Source organism: Macrotis lagotis, chromosome 1 (genome assembly GCF_037893015.1).
Source record: "Macrotis lagotis isolate mMagLag1 chromosome 1, bilby.v1.9.chrom.fasta, whole genome shotgun sequence".
NCBI lineage: Eukaryota > Metazoa > Chordata > Mammalia > Peramelemorphia > Peramelidae > Macrotis > Macrotis lagotis.
In genome coordinates this window covers 666,646,271-666,666,658 of record NC_133658.1, presented here as the reverse complement: position 1 = coordinate 666,666,658, position 20,388 = coordinate 666,646,271, and the positions used below count along the sequence as shown (strand labels likewise).

General features: G+C 35.8%; 1 protein-coding gene across 2 annotated transcripts in view; it reads left to right on the top strand.

The window, feature by feature from the left end:
- WDR75 (WD repeat domain 75) overlaps positions 1-6,368 on the top strand; it is a 30,669-nt gene extending 24,301 nt beyond the window's left edge. The window contains exons 16-21 of one of the 2 annotated variants that reach the window (XM_074215518.1): positions 55-150; positions 604-773; positions 2,387-2,446; positions 4,648-4,791; positions 5,435-5,526; positions 5,929-6,368. In XM_074215518.1, coding sequence (XP_074071619.1) covers positions 55-150; positions 604-773; positions 2,387-2,446; positions 4,648-4,791; positions 5,435-5,526; positions 5,929-6,136 — 770 coding nt within the window. In that variant the 3' untranslated portion in view covers positions 6,137-6,368. The remainder of the gene's footprint in view (positions 1-54; positions 151-603; positions 774-2,386; positions 2,447-4,647; positions 4,792-5,434; positions 5,527-5,928) is intronic. The other variant, XM_074215517.1, reaches the window with a different exon arrangement.
- Positions 6,369-20,388: the final 14,020 nt, after the last annotated feature.

Genomic DNA, 20,388 nt, shown 5'->3' with positions numbered 1-20,388 from the left:
TTTTATGCCCACTAAGAATTTAAGTAATTTCGTTTTGTCTTGTTGTTCTTACAGTGGAATGGAGTGTACAGCTCAGTGTTATAGTTTTAGAGCCTGATCCCAATTCAGATAATATTGCTGCAGTGTCTTGGTCCTCAGGAGGTTCAGCTTGTAAGTACAAGGCCTTCCTTCACTAACAAATGGTGATCAAAGTAGATAGAGATAATACTTGATTATTTTCTTAACCTGTGAGATACTTGACTTAGATTTAACTTCAAAACAAATCTTCATTTGGAGTTCTGTTGCCTTAGACAGACCACTTCCCTTTCCTGATTTCCAGTCCCCAGGCACATTAGAAAGTCTCTGCATTTATACTTGGTTCTGAGAAAATTGTTTTCCTGAAAATAATTAAGGGCTAGGACATATACTTCCTAGAGCAATCCATAAGTTTGGAATACTTTACAATTCTTTAATGAGAAAATATATATATATATATATATATATATATATATATATATATATATATATATATATATATATATATATTTGTTTGTTTATTTATTTATTTATCTAAAATTAACTTTACCATTCAGACTGTTAATGTGTGTTTTTTTCCCTCTTCAGTATTTGTATTTAAACCAAGTGAGCCAAGGCCATTGTATATTCAAAAGAGTATCTGTAGAGAGAAAGTCCAGTGTGCTGTATTTGTTCCAAGAGATGTCCCTGAATCATTTATCTCAGAAGATTACCAGTGGCTAAACAAATCCCAGTTTTACTTCTTAAATGAATCACAGGTAACTAGCACTTAGTTTGTTTTTTTGGTGGAAAAAACAACCTTCATTTTTAATTAGTGACTAAATAGTAGAAATACTGTACTGTTTAGATATACTTATCTCCTATACTCATTAACTATCTTCTCTCACATTAAAGTTTTTAAAAGAAATTATATTTTCTGAATTGGCCTCAGTGCCATAAAGTAACAACTCTAATTATAGCTCATGTGTATAGTGCTTTCCTTATTAAGAAATATAACATGGCATATTAAGTTGAGAACCAATGTTGAAGCCAAGGAGGCCTGAGTTCAGATCCCACTTCTGATACATTCTGTGTAACTCTAGACAAATCACTCACTCAATGTTCTAAACAGTTCTCTAATACCAAATGTGGAAGAGAAGTACTGACCTCTCTTGGTAAACTTTCTTCATCCTGAAATCCTCCCAAGTCATTCCAGTCTCCATATCTATCCCTTTCCTTACTCTATTCCTTTGAGATAAGTGTTATCCCAGTTTACAGATATGGAGATTGAAATAAGTTGCCCATGTTTCTAATCACTGCGTAGTAAATATTGGAGGCAAAATTTGCAACAAGGCCTCATAATTTCCTGTTCTTCCTATTCCCAAATTCAATGTTCTTTCTACTATACCACAAAAGACTCCCCAAAAAACATACTTTATTTATAATGTTTTTCCTCCTGAACACCTCAATTGGCTCAGTGCCATACCCCCAATCTACCTGAACTGAGTTCTGCCATAATTTAAGTATAGTATCAAAAACTAGGCAATCCAGTGGTGGGAATATTTTATCAACTGTTATAGTAATTTTACACATTGAAAGCAAAGGATATTGTTATAAAATCTGTTTTTAAAAATCACTTCAGGGGTCCTTGATTTCATCTGTATGATGAGTACTTCCTGCACAAAGAGCAGCACCTTCGGGCTGTTGTAAATATGCATTTGTATGTTTCCATGGGCACGGGGCGGGGGGTAACAAAAACAGAACCCTTTTGGCCAATCAAGTGATGGATCTCTCCAGACATGACCCAACTGGTCCTTAAGTCACAGACACATACTAGCCACCTTCCTGGTTGGCCTTGACAGAGTCCAAACTGCATTACAGATATAACCTTCACCACCCCTGGTTTAACTATGTGCTGCCATTAGGCATCAGAGCAGGGCTTGGACAGACAATGTTATAAACCTAGTTTAAGACATAATTACTTACTTGTCCTTCAGTTTGGTTTTATTAAATTTCATATAGAGTCTTCTAAGAGACATTTCTTAACATTCTTTAAAATATAGTTAAATGTGTTTAAAGTCTTGAATTATATTGAACTTTTCAATTCAAACTTGTGATTTTAGTGTAGGCAACTCTCAGGGTAGAAGGCAAATTATCGTCTAGTCTTAGAGATTTGACTGGGACATTGACTGTGGGTCCTTGTCCAGGATCACTCCCCAGAATATATCAGGCAGACCTTGAATCCAAATCTGCCTGAGGCCAGCTCTCAATCCACCAGGCCATATTGCTACTATTACTTTATTTGAAGAAATTTATATCTCCGAAGATACTAGTTTTGTCTTACATTTCTCCTTAAATACAACCTTTTGTTGCTATTTTTTCCTCTTTTTAGGACTTAATGACATTCAGTACAAAATCCCCAGAAGAGAAACTTACACCATCAAGCAAACAGGTATGTTAGAGTCACCCTGGCAGTGAGACACTGAAGAATAAAATAAGCACCTCTTGGATTTCAACAGTAAGCTGACCCTTACGCAGAGCTAAAAATAATGAAATATGGTATATAGTATAGAAATAGAATTTCTCTGTTTTTAAAGCTGTATTCCTCTTCTACATTAAAAGAATGTAGGCTTTTATTTTTTCCTTCCTTCTTCTTCCCTGAGCATTGAATCATAAAGTGCCAGATTTTAATCTAGATTATCGATTACAAAGCTCAGAGAAATTAAAAGATTTACCCAGAGTCACTGAAGTAGTGAGTAACTGAGCTAGGGTTTGGAACCCAGGCCTTCTTGACTCCAATCCAGCACCTTACTCTGTTCCTGGAATCCTATTGTAAAAATTATTCATAGTTTCAGAGTTGAAAAGGACTGGAAAGGGCCCATCCATCCAAGCACTTGTTTTAATAGCTAGGGAAGCTAATAGCCAGAGAGGCTAATTAACCAACCTCTGGTTGCACAGTCAAAGAGTGTTAGAGAAGGATCTGGATTTGGATTTCATAAAAGTCTAGCACTCTATCTAGTATTCCATATTCCATTAAGGAATAATTTAAAGACTTTTTAAAAATTATCTATTACCTTTGTGCTTCTATTTTATTTTATTTTGTCTTTTTTTTTCATAATATGACATTTTTAGGAAGAGAAAATGCCTCTTGACCCCTCTAGATTGAATCCTCCCTTATGACCAAGGAAAGTAATTCTTGTTTTAGATTTATGCTATAGCTATTGATATTGTGAAAAATAAAAAACAGATTTGCCTAAATTCTTTATTACATGATATGGGCACTCCTCCACTGGTGCAAATCTGAGGTAATGGTAATGAGGGTGATAATAATAACAGATAACATCATTAGTATGCTTTAAGGAGTGCAGATGGACTATCTCCCATTTATCCTCATGACCATCATGTTAAGAAAATATTCCAGCTGTTGTCCCCATTTTATAAATGAGACTTTTCTTTCTATTTGTATTTATATTACCAAGCCTTAAGCACGGTGCCTAGCACATATTAGTACTTTATCAATATCTGTTGATAATAAGTGAATGAACTGGAAATCAGGAAAATCAGAAAAGTAGCAAATTTAAAGACAATATTCTAGCACTCTTTTTACTCTCATCATGCTGCTTCAAACTGTGATTCTTCTGTGATTTTTATCTATGTGCTTCTACAAATCCTCAGTAGAGATCTACACCAAATTTTCTAATATATTCCCTACTTGATCTTATCTAGCCTTCATTGCTGTATGACCTACTCCACTTCTACAGTCATAAGTGTATTTTTTACATATGCTGTAACCTCTATTTTTCCATTTTCTTTGAGGGATGATCTTTAGTTTTGATTGTAGGATTCACACTCTTGGGTTCCTTGGATTAAGGTGCTGTGATGTGAAGATATTCACATAGGATTGTTTAAAATTTATCTAGAGGATGCTGGGCTCAGGAAGAAGTGATTGAAAGAGTAGAGAATGGTGTGGGTTTGGCCCAGGGCCCAAGTCCTCTTGCAACTGTATGTTGACATTAGTAGGCTGGTCAGATTTGAAGAGTGATAAAATCTGATATAAACTATACAAGGACCTAAAACCAGGCCAATAGCGATTTGAAAAATAAGCCTAAATAATACCATGCCACAACAACTAGTTTTGGGTCAAGCAAAAGTCCATTTCTCATCCTAGACTCTGGTGGATAAAACTGTACTTATATTCCGGGTATTGGTTTTGGCCATTGTATTCTTCCATTCTCAAAGCACACTTGCTAATATTAGCAAGAAATGACCAACAGTGAAGAATGACAGCAACCATCAAACTTTGATTTGAAAACTAGTTTATACATATCAATCTCAGGAATTAGAGAAAGAATGACTTTTCTGTTATTCAGCTATTGCTTAGATACCCCAAGGTCATTTTTAAAAAATTTTAGTCCAGTGGCAACCTATAAAATAAATTTCACATCCTTTATCTTAAAATGAATGAATGAATGAATGAATGAATGAATGAATAACCCTGCTACCTTTAGTCTCAAAGTGATAACCCCAGTGATTAGTATGAAGTTAAAGTATTTTTACTTTTGTATTAAAATAATCACAGTAACTTTGGAGGAGATTCTATTGAGACCTTTACAATGGCCTTCTCTCCACTCCACCCTCTTTTATTTCTTACAGCTAATAGCAGAAGAAAGCCTTCCAACAACTCCCTTCTATTTCCTGATGGCAAAACATAGAAAACAAGAAACAAATTCAAATGAAGTGATGGAGAATGAGCTCATCTATCACCCTTCCGCAGAGGATATACCTGCAGTTAGTGAGGTAATACTAATCAAAATGTCAGATTGGATGCAGTGAAGGTGATGTGTGTTTTTTTACCAATTTACTTTCCTAAATAACTTATTACTCTTCTCAGTATTTAAGCATCTGTAGAGAAATCTCTCTATATATTGTGGTCAAGGGAAGTTGGAGCAGAGGGAGAAGGGTGTGAAGGTAGAGACACTGAAGGGGAGAAGTCGTTTCTTAATATTCAAAAAACCTTGGGGCTGAAAGAAGTTGAGAGGGACAAGATTAAAGATATCTCTTTCAAACCCTGCTTCCATTTTACTTATAGGGCAAATATCTCCTAGAGAAGAGAGATGGCTTGACCAAAGTCTTTCTGATTCAGAAATCTATTGTTCCATGCAATGTTCTTGATTCCTTTTTGGTAATTACAGATCCAGTACAAGAAGGACAGGACGATACAGAGACATAGAGAAAAAAAAAATGTATCTTTATCTGGCTTTACTTTTCTTCGTACCATTTATTCTAGTATTTATTACTATAACCTCTTTAATAGAACTAGGATAGGGTACATAGAAGATGAAGGTAAAAAAAAGTACTTAGTAAAATCAGGAATCAGAAAGTCCTGAATAAAACAAAGGCAAAACTTAAATTAAAATTTGTCTTTTTTTTTTTAATTTAGCTCCTTCAAACTCCTGCCCACGTACTACCATCTGCCTCTTTTCTGTGTTCCATGTTTGTTAATTCATTGTTGATATCCAGAGGTACTAAAAGGTAAGTAGGAAACCTTGAAATTAATTACTAAGTAGATCGTTTTTTGTATAATAGTACATGCAAATGGCTTATAATTTTTTGTTTTCTTTTTTCATAAGAATATTTGGCCATTATGTTTTTTTTTATGCTAAAAATTAAAGCAGTTTAAAAATTAACCTTAAATTTAAATTAATGTAGTGAGTACAAATTACAGGGGGAAAAGATATTTTCTGGGCATCTTAAGTAGCTTTCTTTGTGAATTAGAATACTTTGTAGAGATTCATGCAGCAAAACGCAATTTGTAAAATGTAATTGCTAAGAAATAGTTTTATATTATGATGGTATATAAGTACATCAAAATGAGTGTTATGAAAGTCACTGTAATAATAAATTTTGTATCTGAATAATTTTGTTTTGTTGTAGTGCTGAGGAAATTCCTGATGATATAGAAATGGAAAGTGAAAAAGCAGCTGATGACTCAGATGAAGAAAATGATTTTTCTGAAAAGATTCAGAATGCAATAAATGACACAATTATAGGGGATGAAATAATACCTCAGCTTTCTAAAACTCAAGAAAAAGAATTACGAAAACTTAGAAAAGTGGACTATAGCTGGATGTGTTCTCTTTAAAAACAAAAAAAAAAGACTTTGCACTTTACTTTTTATCATATTATTATATCTGTCTTAATGTTTTCCTTTTATAAAATAAATACTCAATTTTGACAAACTGTACTTTTAAGAGATGAACCTTTTCTTGTATTTTTATGATGCATTACTCTTTTTAATAGTCTCATGTATACCAGGCCATTTAATACTTACTACCCTTTGAGATAGGCGGGGCAGATATTTTCAAATTAACAAGAATGAAAGAGATTAAATGATTAGGAAAAAGCATAGATGGTTTCATTTCTTCCCTCCATCTCCCCCAAAAAAGAGATGGTTAAAAAATCAACCAAAAAAATTTCACAAGTAGTACCTTACATCAGAGGTATCAAATACCATATGTGGGCCATATCCAAAACACTCCTGAGTGCAGCCCAAACTAGATTAAAATATAATTGGGTAATATTAATAAAAATACAATAAAGCATTTTAAAATTAAGAATATGCAGCCCACAGAGATTCTTATATATAGATTAAGGAGATTCTTATATATAAAGGACTCCTGTTTCTATTTCTATTTCTATCCTTTATCTTAAATAAATAAAAACCCTGCTACCTTTAGTCTCAAAATGATGACCCCAGTGATTAGTATGAAGTTAAAGTATTTTTACTTTTGCATTAAAAAAATGACAGTAACTTTGGAGGAGATTCTATTTTCTCAGTTGGAGGAGCTGGTCAACAGCATGATTTCCATTCACTTTTGCAAACTGGATCGCTTTGAACTTGAATTCAGCACTGTAAGAAAATCTTTTCTGAGCCATTTCTGGGTAGAACGTGACAGAATATAACCTAATATACTGGCAACAAATGTGAAATAATGAGTGCAAATACAACAAGCCCAAAAAAGCAGGAAATGCAAGTCAAAAAAATCTACAACTACTGTATAAGACACTCCCAGTTTTTAGACTCCAGATTTTTCAAAAAAGGTACATCTTATACATGAGGAAATACAGTAGTTGCTTTTTCCTGCTACTTTCTTGTATCCACAAGGTGAGTGCTCAGGTGGGTATGATGAAGTGAAGGAGGGTAGAAGGATACTTCCCCTCATCTCTCTCTTCTTATCTTGACTCCAAGAAATGGACCTGAGTTCTCTGTTCTGTGTCCTTTGTCCTTAGTGTCAGGTGATGGGCAATGATCATACTTGGAATGGGGAGTTTGAGTTCTGATAACTTGGAGCTGGGATTACAGGTAGCATAGTGCAGCCAGTCATTCTTGCAGGCAGGGAGAGAAGGAAAGAGGACCTGGGACTTAAACTCAAGGGGAATTTGGGACTTTAAATTTGGACTATGGGGTCTGAGGTGATGCAAAGTAGGGGGAGAAAAGGTAGGGAGGAAATTATAGTTTGTATATTGGTAATTATATCATTGGCGTAAATATCTCTTTATAAAAACTAATCCAACTGTTATTGGCTAACAGAAACTTGAGCTAGAGAGAGCCTCCCCACATTGGTGAAGGTTAGAGTCATTAACAGAAAGCCTAGATACTCCCCTAGATACTCCAGATGTTCCCTGAACTGAAGATAAATAGCCAATTGTAATAAAAAACACTTACATACATTCTCTGCTTAGATCCTCTCCACAAGCCCAGTTCGATAGATACAAAGGGTATTGTTATTCCATTTTACAGATAATGAAACTCAGACCAGAGAAGCAAAGTCACTGGCTCGTAGTCACAAGCTAGGAAGTATTAGGTTGGATGTGAACCTGGGTCTTCCTTACTTAATGGGCAGCTAGCTAGGTTGTCCACTAGATTGAGTGCTGAGCCCGACTCATCTTCCTGAGTCCAAATCTGGTCTTGGACATTAGCTGTGTGACTTTGGACAAGTCACTTAACCTCAGTTCCTCTTGTGTACAATGGGCTGAAGAAGGAAATGCTAAACCACTCTGATATCTTTGCCAAGAAAACCCCAAAAGGAGTCACAGAAAGTCAGAGTTGAAATAACTTCCTTGATTCCAAGTCACCAGTGCAATTTTTCTCTCTGGCCTTCCAGAACTCTTTAACATTTGGGCTGTCTTTCATCTTGCAGCTGTAGAACAATGTAACCAGTTTCATGTAAAAAACCAAACCATTCCTTAGGTAAGCTGGTGTTGTTTGCACAGGTGTGACTTCCTAAAGCATTCCAGTATTGTTGCTTCCTCCCCACTCTACCCCAGTCCCAATCCCACCCGGCTACCTTCTCCTTCTGCACTCTGAACAAATACTGTCTTCTATGTGACTTCTAAGGACAGAAGAAAGATCAATGAATAGGAATCCAGGGAGGCAGATTTCAAGTCAAAACACAGAAGAACTTTGCAACAGGAAATTCTGTTTACTGGAAATTCACTGTTCACTGATTCTGAGTATTGATGAAGGAATTCCCATGGGTGGAGAATGAAGAAACATTCTCTGATCAAAGTAGTAAATGTTATTGATTAATGTGATGTTTGACTTATCCAAGATCATACTCAAGTTCCCTCACACCCACTTTGGCCTACGTGGTTAATACAGGATCATTCTAGTAAATACTTAACTTCTTAAGGGAGGAGAAACCACCTATCTAAAATATAAAATATATGCATTCATTTTCAGCACCAATAAGCCCAAGGGGTGTTAAAGAAATAGCCTGCATTTTAAAGATTCCATTTATAACCATATAGCTTAGACTATACATCGAATGAGATCTGACCTGAAACATCCTACCAGTCCTTTAGCCAAATGAGCTCTTACCCCTTGGACTTCTTATTTTTATTTCTGACAAAATACAACATTGTGAAAGCCTGTTGATTTTTTTTCCTATCATTTCATTTGTCCTTGTAATGTTTGTTCTCACCTGATAGTTTGAGTTTTCCTGGCCAGCAATCAAGAGATTATTTTATTCTTTACATGTCACTTGGCTTATAATTAAGGTTAAGTGCAACCTTAGAAGGCATTAATTATGTAGCCTTATGAACTGAACAGCAAAACTTTTCAATATTCATATGATTAACTGAATTGAGGAAGAACATATTCTCCATCTAATTATAATTTTATTATAATTTATTTAAATTATTTTATTTTTATTAAATTCATTAAAATTTAACTTTATATAGTTAAGTATAATAAAAAATTATACACAATATTTAAAGAATTAACATTTCTTTATACAGTTACTTCACTCATTAGTCTTGGACAATTCTTAGTCATTACTTAAAATAAGCTTTGTTTCCCTAAACTAAATTGCCCTAAACTTTCTGATTTTATATGAAAATTTTCCCTGGTATTGTTACCTCTGGCCTTGACTTTGTAGGCTCTGGTCCTAGCTTTGTGTCAAAAACCCTTGGAAGCAGCTTTCTTCTGGTCTCTTGGCTTTACTCTTGACAGTTGAGTCCCAGAATATCTGTTCCCTGTAATAATAATAATTAAATTTTTTTTAGGTTTTTGCAAGGCAAATGGGCTTAAGTGGCTTGCCCAAGGCCATACAGCTAGGTAATTATTAAGTGTCTGAGGTCAGATTTGAACTCGGGTACTCCTTACTCCAGGGCGGGTGCTCTATCTAATGTACCACCTAGCTGCCCCCATAATAATTTATTTTTATGAATATCTATACTTCATAAAATGTACTCATTAGTACACATAGTACAGATAGCATACATTATAGTACACATAATCTTTTCCCATTTTCCAGATGAGGACATTGCTACATCACAAGAACACACTGCTAATAAACTGATGCCACCTGAACTCAAATCCAGGTCTTTTGTTTTCAAGCTCAATGCCCTTTCTGGTATACCCCAACCCATAGTATCTCAGCATAGGCAGGTTGTGAGCTACTGAGAAAAATGCCCCCCTACGATTTTCTTAACATTCATAATTATCCAGAAGATCTAGGATTTGCATCCTCTCCTCTGCATCTTTATTTATCCTGTGAGAAATCAGAAAGAGGGGGAAATGTCTATAGTATTACCATAGGATTGATCTCCATGACAACTCCAGTATTATTGATTTTCAATCAGTACTTTCCCTCATTCACAACAAACTTCCAAGTCTTTCTCATCAGATGAATAATCACAATCATTTGCAATCTCTCTTATGTGTAATTTTCTTAATTTAATTGTTATTCAGTTGTTTCATTCCATGAACCCATTTGGGGTTTTCTTGGTAAAGACCCTAGAGAGGTTTGCCCTTTCCTTCTCCAGCTCATATTACAGATGAAGAAACTCAGGCCAACAGGGTTAATGAACTTATCCAGGGTCACATAGCTAGTAAGTGTCTGAAGCCAGATTTGAACTCAAATGACTCTTCCTGACTTCAGACTTAGTGCTCTACTTACCATTCCAACTAGATGCCATAATTTTATTATGTTTTCATTTATAGACTTGAATACCTTCATTTATCAGTGAAAGCTAAAATTTATGTAAAATTAAAGGAAAAGAGAATAAAGATATGTATTGAAAAATAGCATGTTTGTTTGTTTTGGGGAAGAATTATGGCCTTTGAAAATAATTAATAATAATAATAATAATATTTGTATGATGATTTAAAGTTTTCAAAACATTGGGCTATTTCACTTGATCCTCATAACACCCTAAGTAATGTATCCTCTTATTAGCCCCATTCTACAAATGAAAAAACTGATGCTTAGAAAGGTTAAGCAAATTACCAAGGTTAAATAATCAATTAAGCATCTAAATCAGAATTTGAACTCAGACCTTTCTGATAAGTCATTGCTCTCTCCTCAGTTTCATCCTTGTTGTCAATAGATTGATATAAAAGATTAGTAAAAAAACAAATGTGTAAACAATAACTAAATGGAGGGTTTCCATTCTACACACAGGTTGCAGTCTATAGGATTAAGGTTGTTGCTGTTCAGTCACATCTGACTCTGTGACCCTGTGCATCTCTGTCCATGGGGTTTTCTTGGTATAGAAAATATAGAAAACTTTGAGGAAAGAAGGAAGGTTTCATATAGGAAAGGCAATATAGGGAACTCTGAACAAAGTAAAAGGACCCAATAATCTATGAGGAAGGTATGAATGTTTCCTCTCCCCTTTCCAGTTTTTTGTTGCACCTCATTTTTGATTCTCCCCCTACCTGACTGACTACTTCTCCCCTTTCCAGTTTTTTGTTGCACCTCATTTTTGATTCTCCCCCTACCTGACTGACTACTTCTCAGTATACCTCTTTACAGGACTATCATTTACATACTGCACCTCAACCTTACTCCTTGGACCTGTTCTATTCTTTTCCTATTCTTTCCGTGTTATCTTCTCTATACAAAGATCCCCAGATCTATGGTCTAGCTACTAAACAGTGCTTAAAACTACCCTAAGACTTTTGGGACAACCTGTAAATCTAGCTCTGGTTTCTCTCCTGAGCTCTAATTTTATGTCATAAACAAAGCTTATTTTAAGTAATGACTAAGAACTGTCCAAGACTAATGAGTGAAGTAACTATAAAGAAATGTTAATTCTTTAAATATTGTGTATATTTTTTTATTATACTTAACTATATAAAGTTAAATTTTAATGAATTTAATAAAAATATAATAATTTAAATAAATTATAATAAAATTATAATTAGATGGAGAATATGTTCTTCCTCAATTCAGTTAATCATATGAATATTGAAAAGTTTTGCTGTTCAGTTCATAAGGCTACATAATTAATGCCTTCTAAGGTTGCACTTTACCTTAATTATAAGCTGAATGTCCAAGGAACTATATCCACCATAGACCTCATCTAAGACCTTTCCAGACTTATAAATTACTCTCTTTGATGCACTTTTTGGTCTAATGTCAAACTGACTTTCTTGATTTTTCCACACATAAGATTTCATCTCTTATTTCCAAATCTTTTCACAGGTTGTCCCCTAGAATCTTTTCTTTCCTCACTTCTACCTCTTAGAATCCCTTCTTTCCTTCAAGTTCATCTCAGTTACCACCTCTTCCTATAAGAAAACTGACCTCTCCAACTGTCTCTTTTCTCCCCTAAATTACTTTGAATTTTAAAATCTATTTTTATATGCCTATATATGTTCATGTAGTCTTCTTACCATAGAATGAACTCCATGATGGTATGGATTGTTTCATTCCTATTTTGTTCTGGTTTTTTTTTTTAATAACCAGTCTACACACTATACTTGATTAACAGTGGGAACTAAAGAAATATTTGTTTATTGACTGCTCTATTGACTGAAACTGGTGGAAGGCAAAGAACAAGTGAAGTCCATATAGTATAGTGAATTTGGAATTTGGAGACCTGGGTACCATCTGTTAGTTATTTCTTGGGAGGTCTTCCATTAGCCATTTGATTTCTCTGGGCCTCTTTAAAGTGAATGGGTTGAATCAGATCACCTCCAAAGTTCTTTCCAGCTCTAAGTCCTAGGATCAAATCTTGGTGGAGCAGAGTAATATTGAAAGGAAGAAGAGACTATTTAAACTGGGTATTCTTGAATTGAATTCCATTTTAAAACTAATAAAAGGCCTAGGAATTCTGTAGTGCCAGTCTTGACTGTACTTTATATTGAGTGTGGATCTTAAAACCAGCTGCCAGTCATCCCTATCCTAGTTTTCCTGCTTCATTATCACATATTATCACAATCTGCCACATCTTTTGCTGCTGAGGCAGCTAGGTAGTACAATGAATAGAGCCTCAAACCTGGAGTCAGGAGGTCAGGGTTTGAATCTGGCCTCAGACACTTCCTAGTTGTATAACCTTGGGCAAGTCATTTCACCCTGATTGCCTCCCATCCGGGGCCATCTCTAGTTGTCCTGATCCATATCTGACTACTGGACACAGGTGGCTCCGGAGGAGAAAGTGAGACTGGTGACTTAGCACAGCACTTCCTCACTCAAATCCACTTCATGTGCTTGTCATGGCATCACCTCCCTGGTGCCATGACCTTCTTCAAGAACAAACAACACCCTGACAACCTTTCTCATTCCATTATTCTCACAACCAACATCACCAATTCCTTCTTGATCCTTTGATGGCAGCCCGAACAGAAGTGACCTCCATATCCCTGTCCATTAAGCACCCATCACTCTTGTCCAGATCTGGGTCCCTGAGTTCTCCACAAACTATCTTTAGAATCGAATTCAATTAAGTTTAGTTCAACAAAAGAATTGTTACGTGCTTACCCTTTACAAGATACTATACTAAGATGAAACGGTCCTTGTCCTCAAAGTGTTTATTTTCTGGAGAGGGAAAGGGCTGGAAGGTGGACCAACCATTGCAAGGGTTTTTCATTGCAAAGGTTTAACAACAGCAAAGGCTGATTCAGCCTTAGGGACTGAGGCACTACGAGGCTCTCACCAATACCACTAGAGATCCCAAGATTTTGGAGTCTGAGGTAGGAGGTCCTACTGGTGACTCACAAACATCAGAAACCAGAAGTCAAGTGTTTGTTTCCTGTAAGAGGTATCCCCATGTAGTTATCCACTCAGATATCAAAATAGTTATCTCTTCTTCCTCAGGATGAGAAAGAAAATCATGCTGTGACTTTCCATCATCTCATGATCTTTAAGGATCAACTTCTAATCCTGGAGGCAGGAAGATCTGAGTCCAAATCCAATTTCAGAAACTTCCTAGCTGTGTCACTTAACCTCTGGTTGCCAGTGGGGAAGGAAATGACAAACCACTCTAGTATCTTTGCCAAGAAAACTCCATGGACAGAGATGCACAGGGTCACAAAGAGTCAGATGTGACTGAACAACAGCAACCTTAATCCTATAGACTAAAGCTCCTACTTTGACCATTCCTAATCACTCTGATCAAGTTATTGGTTACTTAAAATATAATCTCCTGCATTGCCATCTACTTCAGTCCTACACTTCCTAAGTTCCTGTATTGTTTTTCCCTCCATTTCTAGGATGCCCTTTAAAAGGGCATTATTAAGATGCTGTCCTTTTTCCTAGATGTTTTCACTTTCCACTTTCCACTTTCCACTTCTGCCATTGTCTTATACTCCTGGAAACCCATTATCTTTCAGCTGCTTCCATCTCTGGTATAAGTATTTGTCCCATCCCCGCCCCCCCCCCAGATTCATTGAGCAGAAAGAGGAATAGGCATATATCCTGTTCCTTTCTGACCCTTCAGAATACTCTCTTAAGTTCAGTCCAACAGTTTTATTTCCCTAACTTGTCTTCTCCCTGACTGGAAACTTGGATCTCACTTTCTGCCTCCCTGAAGCCCTGTTAGGAAAGCCTTTACCCTGCCTTGCCAGGAAACTGGCCTCCTCATCCCTTCATGGGGTATCCTCACATTCCCCTCATCCAGTTTCTCTTTATGGTCTGTCTTCCCCTATTAGAATGTAAACTTCTTTAGATTTGTTTGAATGTATTTCTAGCTCCAAAACTCAACATAGTGGCAGATATACAATAAGCAATTTATAAATGCTCACTATCTACTCTCAAAAATTCAGTTATCATCTTTGTGGAATGATGTTCATATCAATAAACCTTGGCCTTGGTTTCTCCTGAGTTCCAGTCTCAAGTCACCAGTTGCCTATTAGATATTTTGAACAATTGTCCTGTAGGAATTTTAAGTTCAATATGTCTAACCAGAGGTCCCATATAACTAGGTATTTCTATGATCCAAAAATTTGAAATTTTGTCTAACCATGACCCCCTATCCTTCCTTCTCATCCTTTGACTCTCTCTTCTCCTAAACCTATCTTCTTCACTGGAACATATCTCTTTCCCTCTATCCCTATCTTTCCTAGTAAACTCTTACTGTTCTCCCTTCAGTTTTGACTTTATGGCTAATCATTTTAACTAAACACTGTCTTCCACCCTTGATTTCCTTGCCTCCCTGTCATGTTACTCTTCACTCTCATTCCTCCTGACATGTTGCTGAACACTAGAGAAAGTCACAAAATGGAATGGCTACATCTATTTTATCTTGCTTGATATCACCTGAGGTCTCTCTGGTCCATGCAAATCTATTTATTCTTCTCCAATCAACTCTTTTTTTCATTCCTCACTGTGGTTGTTCTGAACCTTGTCTTCTTTCCTTAAGCATCTGACATCAGATTTTCCTCACTTTAAGCAGAAGACCTGGTCTCCTGTCTTATCAAGAAAAGGACCTCTGTCAGAGCCCATTATGTGAAATGTTATCACTTGGTTTTTCAGAGAAATGGATGATACCTCCAAGGGTTTGCAAAAATGGAAAAATAGAATAATGATAGACAATTGGAAAAAATAATGACCCCTTTAAGGATAAATAGAATGAACTTCATTCCTGAAAGTCTATGAAGGGAACTTTGAGGAAAAAACATTCTTCCAAATCTGATTTACAACAGAACTCACTCTCTTTTTCTTTTTCTCTTTATTTCTCTATTTCTATTCTATATTTCAATATTGCCATGTATACTACTATCCTTCATGTTCAAAATCTTAGTGTTATCCTTAACCATCTTCTCTATTATCTCTATCTTGGCAACTGTTTCACCATATCTATCTTGTACCTGCCCCCTTCTTTCTACTTACATAACCACTACTTTATTCCACTGTCTCAACAACCTGTCACATAAAATAGTAGCATTGAAATACTGAAATAGCCTCTTCCTTCTTCCCATTCTCTTCCCTATCCCTGTCCAAACCATCGGCTATTCCATACATGGCATTTCATCTCTTACTATGAAGCTTTGTTCCTTGGAAATTCTAGAATTCTTTCTAGTCCCAGGTCAGTTGCCACCTCCTTAGTGAGACCCTTCCTGATACATCTCAACTATTAGTGTTCTCTCTCTTCTAGAATTCAAGAATGTTTAGTTCTCTCTTCTAAAACTACAATATTTGATTCTCTGTTTTAGAACTTTACGGTATTTGACTTTCTTCTAGAACTTTAGGATGTTTGAGTCTCTCTTCTAGAACCCTGAAATGTTTGGTTTTTCTGTCTTCTAAAATTCTAGAATGTTTAATTCTCTCTTCTAGAACTCTGGAATGTTTCATCTTTATCTTCTAGAAAATCTAAAATGTTTAATATGTTTGGGCTCTGCATTTTTCTGTCTTCATGTTAGTCTATCCTCCTCCTTCCTCCCATCCACCCAGTAGAAGGTAAGCTTCTGAGGAGGAGAGGTATAATTTAATCTCCTTTATCTTTGTATCTCCAATGCCTGGCATATAATAAGCACTCAATAAATACCTTTTTAATTGAAACCAGTTGTAGAATTTAAATGTTAGACATGGTTTCTCTATTACCAAGCAGCCTCATCAATTACCAAGGCAGTCAAAACCATCTGTTCATAATACCTCATGCACGTGGGCGGTAAAACAGACTGCATTGAGCAATATTTCCATGTGGTAATAATCACAGGCAAAAACCTGCCAAGACACCAAAATGTTCCACCCAAAATAAATACTTCTTTGTCTGTAGTATCCTGCTTAGGATAGCAGAAGGAAGGATAGGAGGAATGGAGGTATAGTTTGCTTTATACAATGAACATCTTCCATAAGAAATGTATATGTGTGTGTTCTGTCTGTGTGTCTATGTGTATTTGTTTGTATATATGTATATGTGTATGTGTATTTTTTAATTTAAGTGCTATGGAATTCTTGAAATTAATTTTTTTCATAGCACTTTGAAATTCTCATCTGCTGATCTTTCCATTTATCCCACTGTGACTTCTACAAAGTCTATTCTTCAACTTTTTTTTGCAGTCTCCAATCCTTCCTCTTAGAAATTATTCCATTCTAACTTCATTTGTTTTCCAATACTATGGATCTCTATCAATCAAATAAATAAACATCTATTAAACTCTCACTATGTGACAGACGCTGTGCTAATTGGTGGTGATGCAAAGAAATATAAATGGCATTCACTGAGCTCACAGTCTAATGGGAAAAACAGGCCCAAACAAACTGTATATAGGATCAGTTGTTGGTGATCCTTCATTCTCTAAAACCATGATATCAGGATGGTGATGCCATGACAGGCACATAATTTGGATTAGAGTCAAGGTGGGGGGGGGGGGCTGTGCTAGCCTCACTTTCTCCTCCAAAGCCATCTGGGTCCAATGACCAAATATGAATCAGGATGACTGGAGATAGCCCTGGATTTGAGGCATTCAGGATTAAGTGACTTGCCAAAGGTCACACAGCTAGTAGGTGTCAAGTATCTGAGACTGTATTTGAACTCAAATCCTCCTAACTCTTGGTTAATATTTTATCTACTCTGCCACCCAGCTGCCCAATCAATAGAAAATAATCAATAAGCACTAACATTAAGAGAGTCTGGAAAAGGCTTCTTGTGGAAGGTAGGATTTAAGTTGGGATTTGAAAGAATCCAGGGAAGGGAAGAGATGAAGATGAGGAGGGAGAGCATTCCAAAGTATTTATGAGGATTGAGGGACTGGGTAAGTGGGGGTGTTGAGGGTAAGAGGTATAAGGGATAAGAAAACTGCAGATGATTCATGGAAAGACATGAGCCAGAGTAGGTAAGGATAAGAAAAATGGATAGGCTGCTATCTGTGTCATTAGAGAGAGTATCTACATTTTTAAGATCATAGATAAACGGATATATTGAAGTATCTTGGTGTATTTTAGTTGTAAGGAACCTTAGATATTGATAAGGAAACTGAGGGTCTGAGATTGACCTCTGTTCTCTTGGAAAATATCTTCTCTAAGGTCATAAGCTTGAACCAAGGCCCTCTAACTCCTGAAAGTGTTCGTCCCAATACTCCAAATTTCATTACATTTCCACAGCTATAACCTTAATTCAATACCTTATACTTAGAGCTCTTGCTTCTAGTCTTTCTCCCACTACAATTTATTCTTCACCATTGACAAGTTACCTTTCTAAACACAGCTTTGATCATCTCCTGCCATCACCTGAAAATCTTCAATGGATAACTGTCTATAAATAATTTTAAAATTCCCTAAGTCCTAAAACTCCTAATAAGAAAACAATATTTTTACAGCCTTATTCTACCTTTCTAATTTCTAATTTTATCTCTCACTACCCTCTTCTTTGCACTTTATAACCAATCAAACTGGAGCCCTTTAAGCAGCTAGGTGGTGCAGTGGATACAGCACCAACCCTAGAGTCAGGAGGACTTGTGTTCAAATCCAACCTCAAACACTCATTAGTTGAATGACTCTGGATAAGTCATTTGAGTCCAATTGCCTCCAAAAAAAGAATAAACTGGAACCCTCACCATTCTCTGAACATATCTGTGCTATTATTCATATTGCTTCTTCACTCCTCTCCTCCAAGTCTGTCTGATCCCATCCATTCTGCAAAGCCCAATTCAGATACCAACTCCTTATTGAAGCCTTTCCTGATTCTCTCAGCAAGAAGTTATTTCTCCTTCTTCTGATTCCCTATAGCATTTTTCATATCTTTTTTGTGATTTCACATCTTGTCTTATATTTTGGTTAATATCTTGTATTATCATTATAGTATTATCATCATTGTATCTTATTAGAAAATAAATTGGTATCTGACAAATTTGTATCTAACAAATGAAGTAGTTAGATCAGGTGATCTCTAAAATCCAATTAGGGGGACAACTAGATGACTCAGTTCAAATACAGTTTCAGACACCTACTAGCTGTGTGACCCTGTCTGCCTTAAATCAATGGAGAAGAAAATATCAAACTCCCATATCTTTGCCACAAAAATTCCATGGACAGTATGGGCCATGGTGTCATGAAAAATTAGACATGACTGAATAACTGAACAACAATGCCCCATTCAAATCTAAAATTATATGATACTATATTCTATATATATGATTCTAACACTCCATTTGAGGGGGCAAAAACATCATTCCTCAAGGATCTTTCACAAAATTTTGAATTTGTATATGTCAACCAGAGTTACTTAAAATAAGGTAAATTTATAGCTTAGCCATCATTTATAATTGACTAGTACTATTGTACCAGATGGTGGCATTGTGGTGGGAATTGGCTTTTCATGTATGAAAGGTTGACCTGTGACACTTCTTAACAGGATGATCCTGGGCAAGTCACATAATCTCTTCCTGCCTCAGTTTCCTAAACTGTAAGGATAATAATAGCATATACCTCTTGGGATCATTGTAGGGTAAAATGAGATAATATTTGTAAATGCTTGGTGGATGTGTGGCTAGGCAATAGTTTACAGGTAATAATTTACCAGTTCTTAGTGGTCTTCAAGTTTAATGAGAGTGGACTTCAAGTTTAACAAATAGTATGTCATGGCAGCTAAAAAATGATTTGATGTGAATTGTCTAGGTTGTATTAAGCAAGGCTTACTGTCAAAAATAAGGGAGGCAACAATTCTACCCTACATTCCAATCAGGCCATATTTGGAGCATGATTTTTAATTCTGAATACCATTTTAGGAAAGATATAGGCAAATCCAAAAGAAGACAACCAGGGTGATGATGGGAGTGGAGAGTCTGCTGTTGGCTGAAGGAAGCCTAGAGAAGAGTTGACTTAGAGGGAACATAATAATTGTATCTGAAGTATATCAAGGGCTGTCATATGCAAGAGGGATTAGATTCCCTCTGTTTGAGCCCAGAGGGAAGAGCTAGGAGAAATGGTAGAAGAGAAAGATTTAGGTTTGACATTCAGAAAAACATTCCAACAACATTCTAACTATGCCAAAGGGAGAGAAGAGTTTCTCTACATTGAAGGTTTCCAAACAAAGGCTGGATGACTCCAAACAAGCCTTGTTGAAGGTGTTGTAGGAGAAAATGTTGATCAGGTATAAGTTGTACTGGACAGCCTCTAAATCATTCTGATGTGAACTGCATAATAGTAATGAGTAGTTCCAGAGAAGGTGCTCATTTGATTTAGTAGAAGGAATTTTCTCACTAGGAAGTTCTCTCAACTAATGAAATCATAGATCTAGTGTGATTTCCTATATCAAGAAAGTCTTCAAATGAAATCTATTAATGTTCCAATCAGATTTTTCTCCTTAGTTAGGAATGTTTGTTTTATTCATGATCTATTTTTTCTAAAAAAAAAATCCAAGCACCTAAATCTGTATTTTTTCAAATGTAAATGACACTATTAACTCATCAGATCTCCTATTTCCCTGATTGATTAAGTTCTCCAAAACATTATAATAGGCTTCAATTTATTAAGGAATGCAAAGTTAGTTATATTTCATAATCTTCAATTTAAAATGATTAATCTCACCACAGATAAAAAAATAATATATATTATATAGCCAGAAATAAAGCCAGAAACAGTTTAAACAATAATAACAACCGGATACATGCCACTTCCTTTCCCTGTAAGATGAACCAATATTCTCTGACTGTAATATAGATTT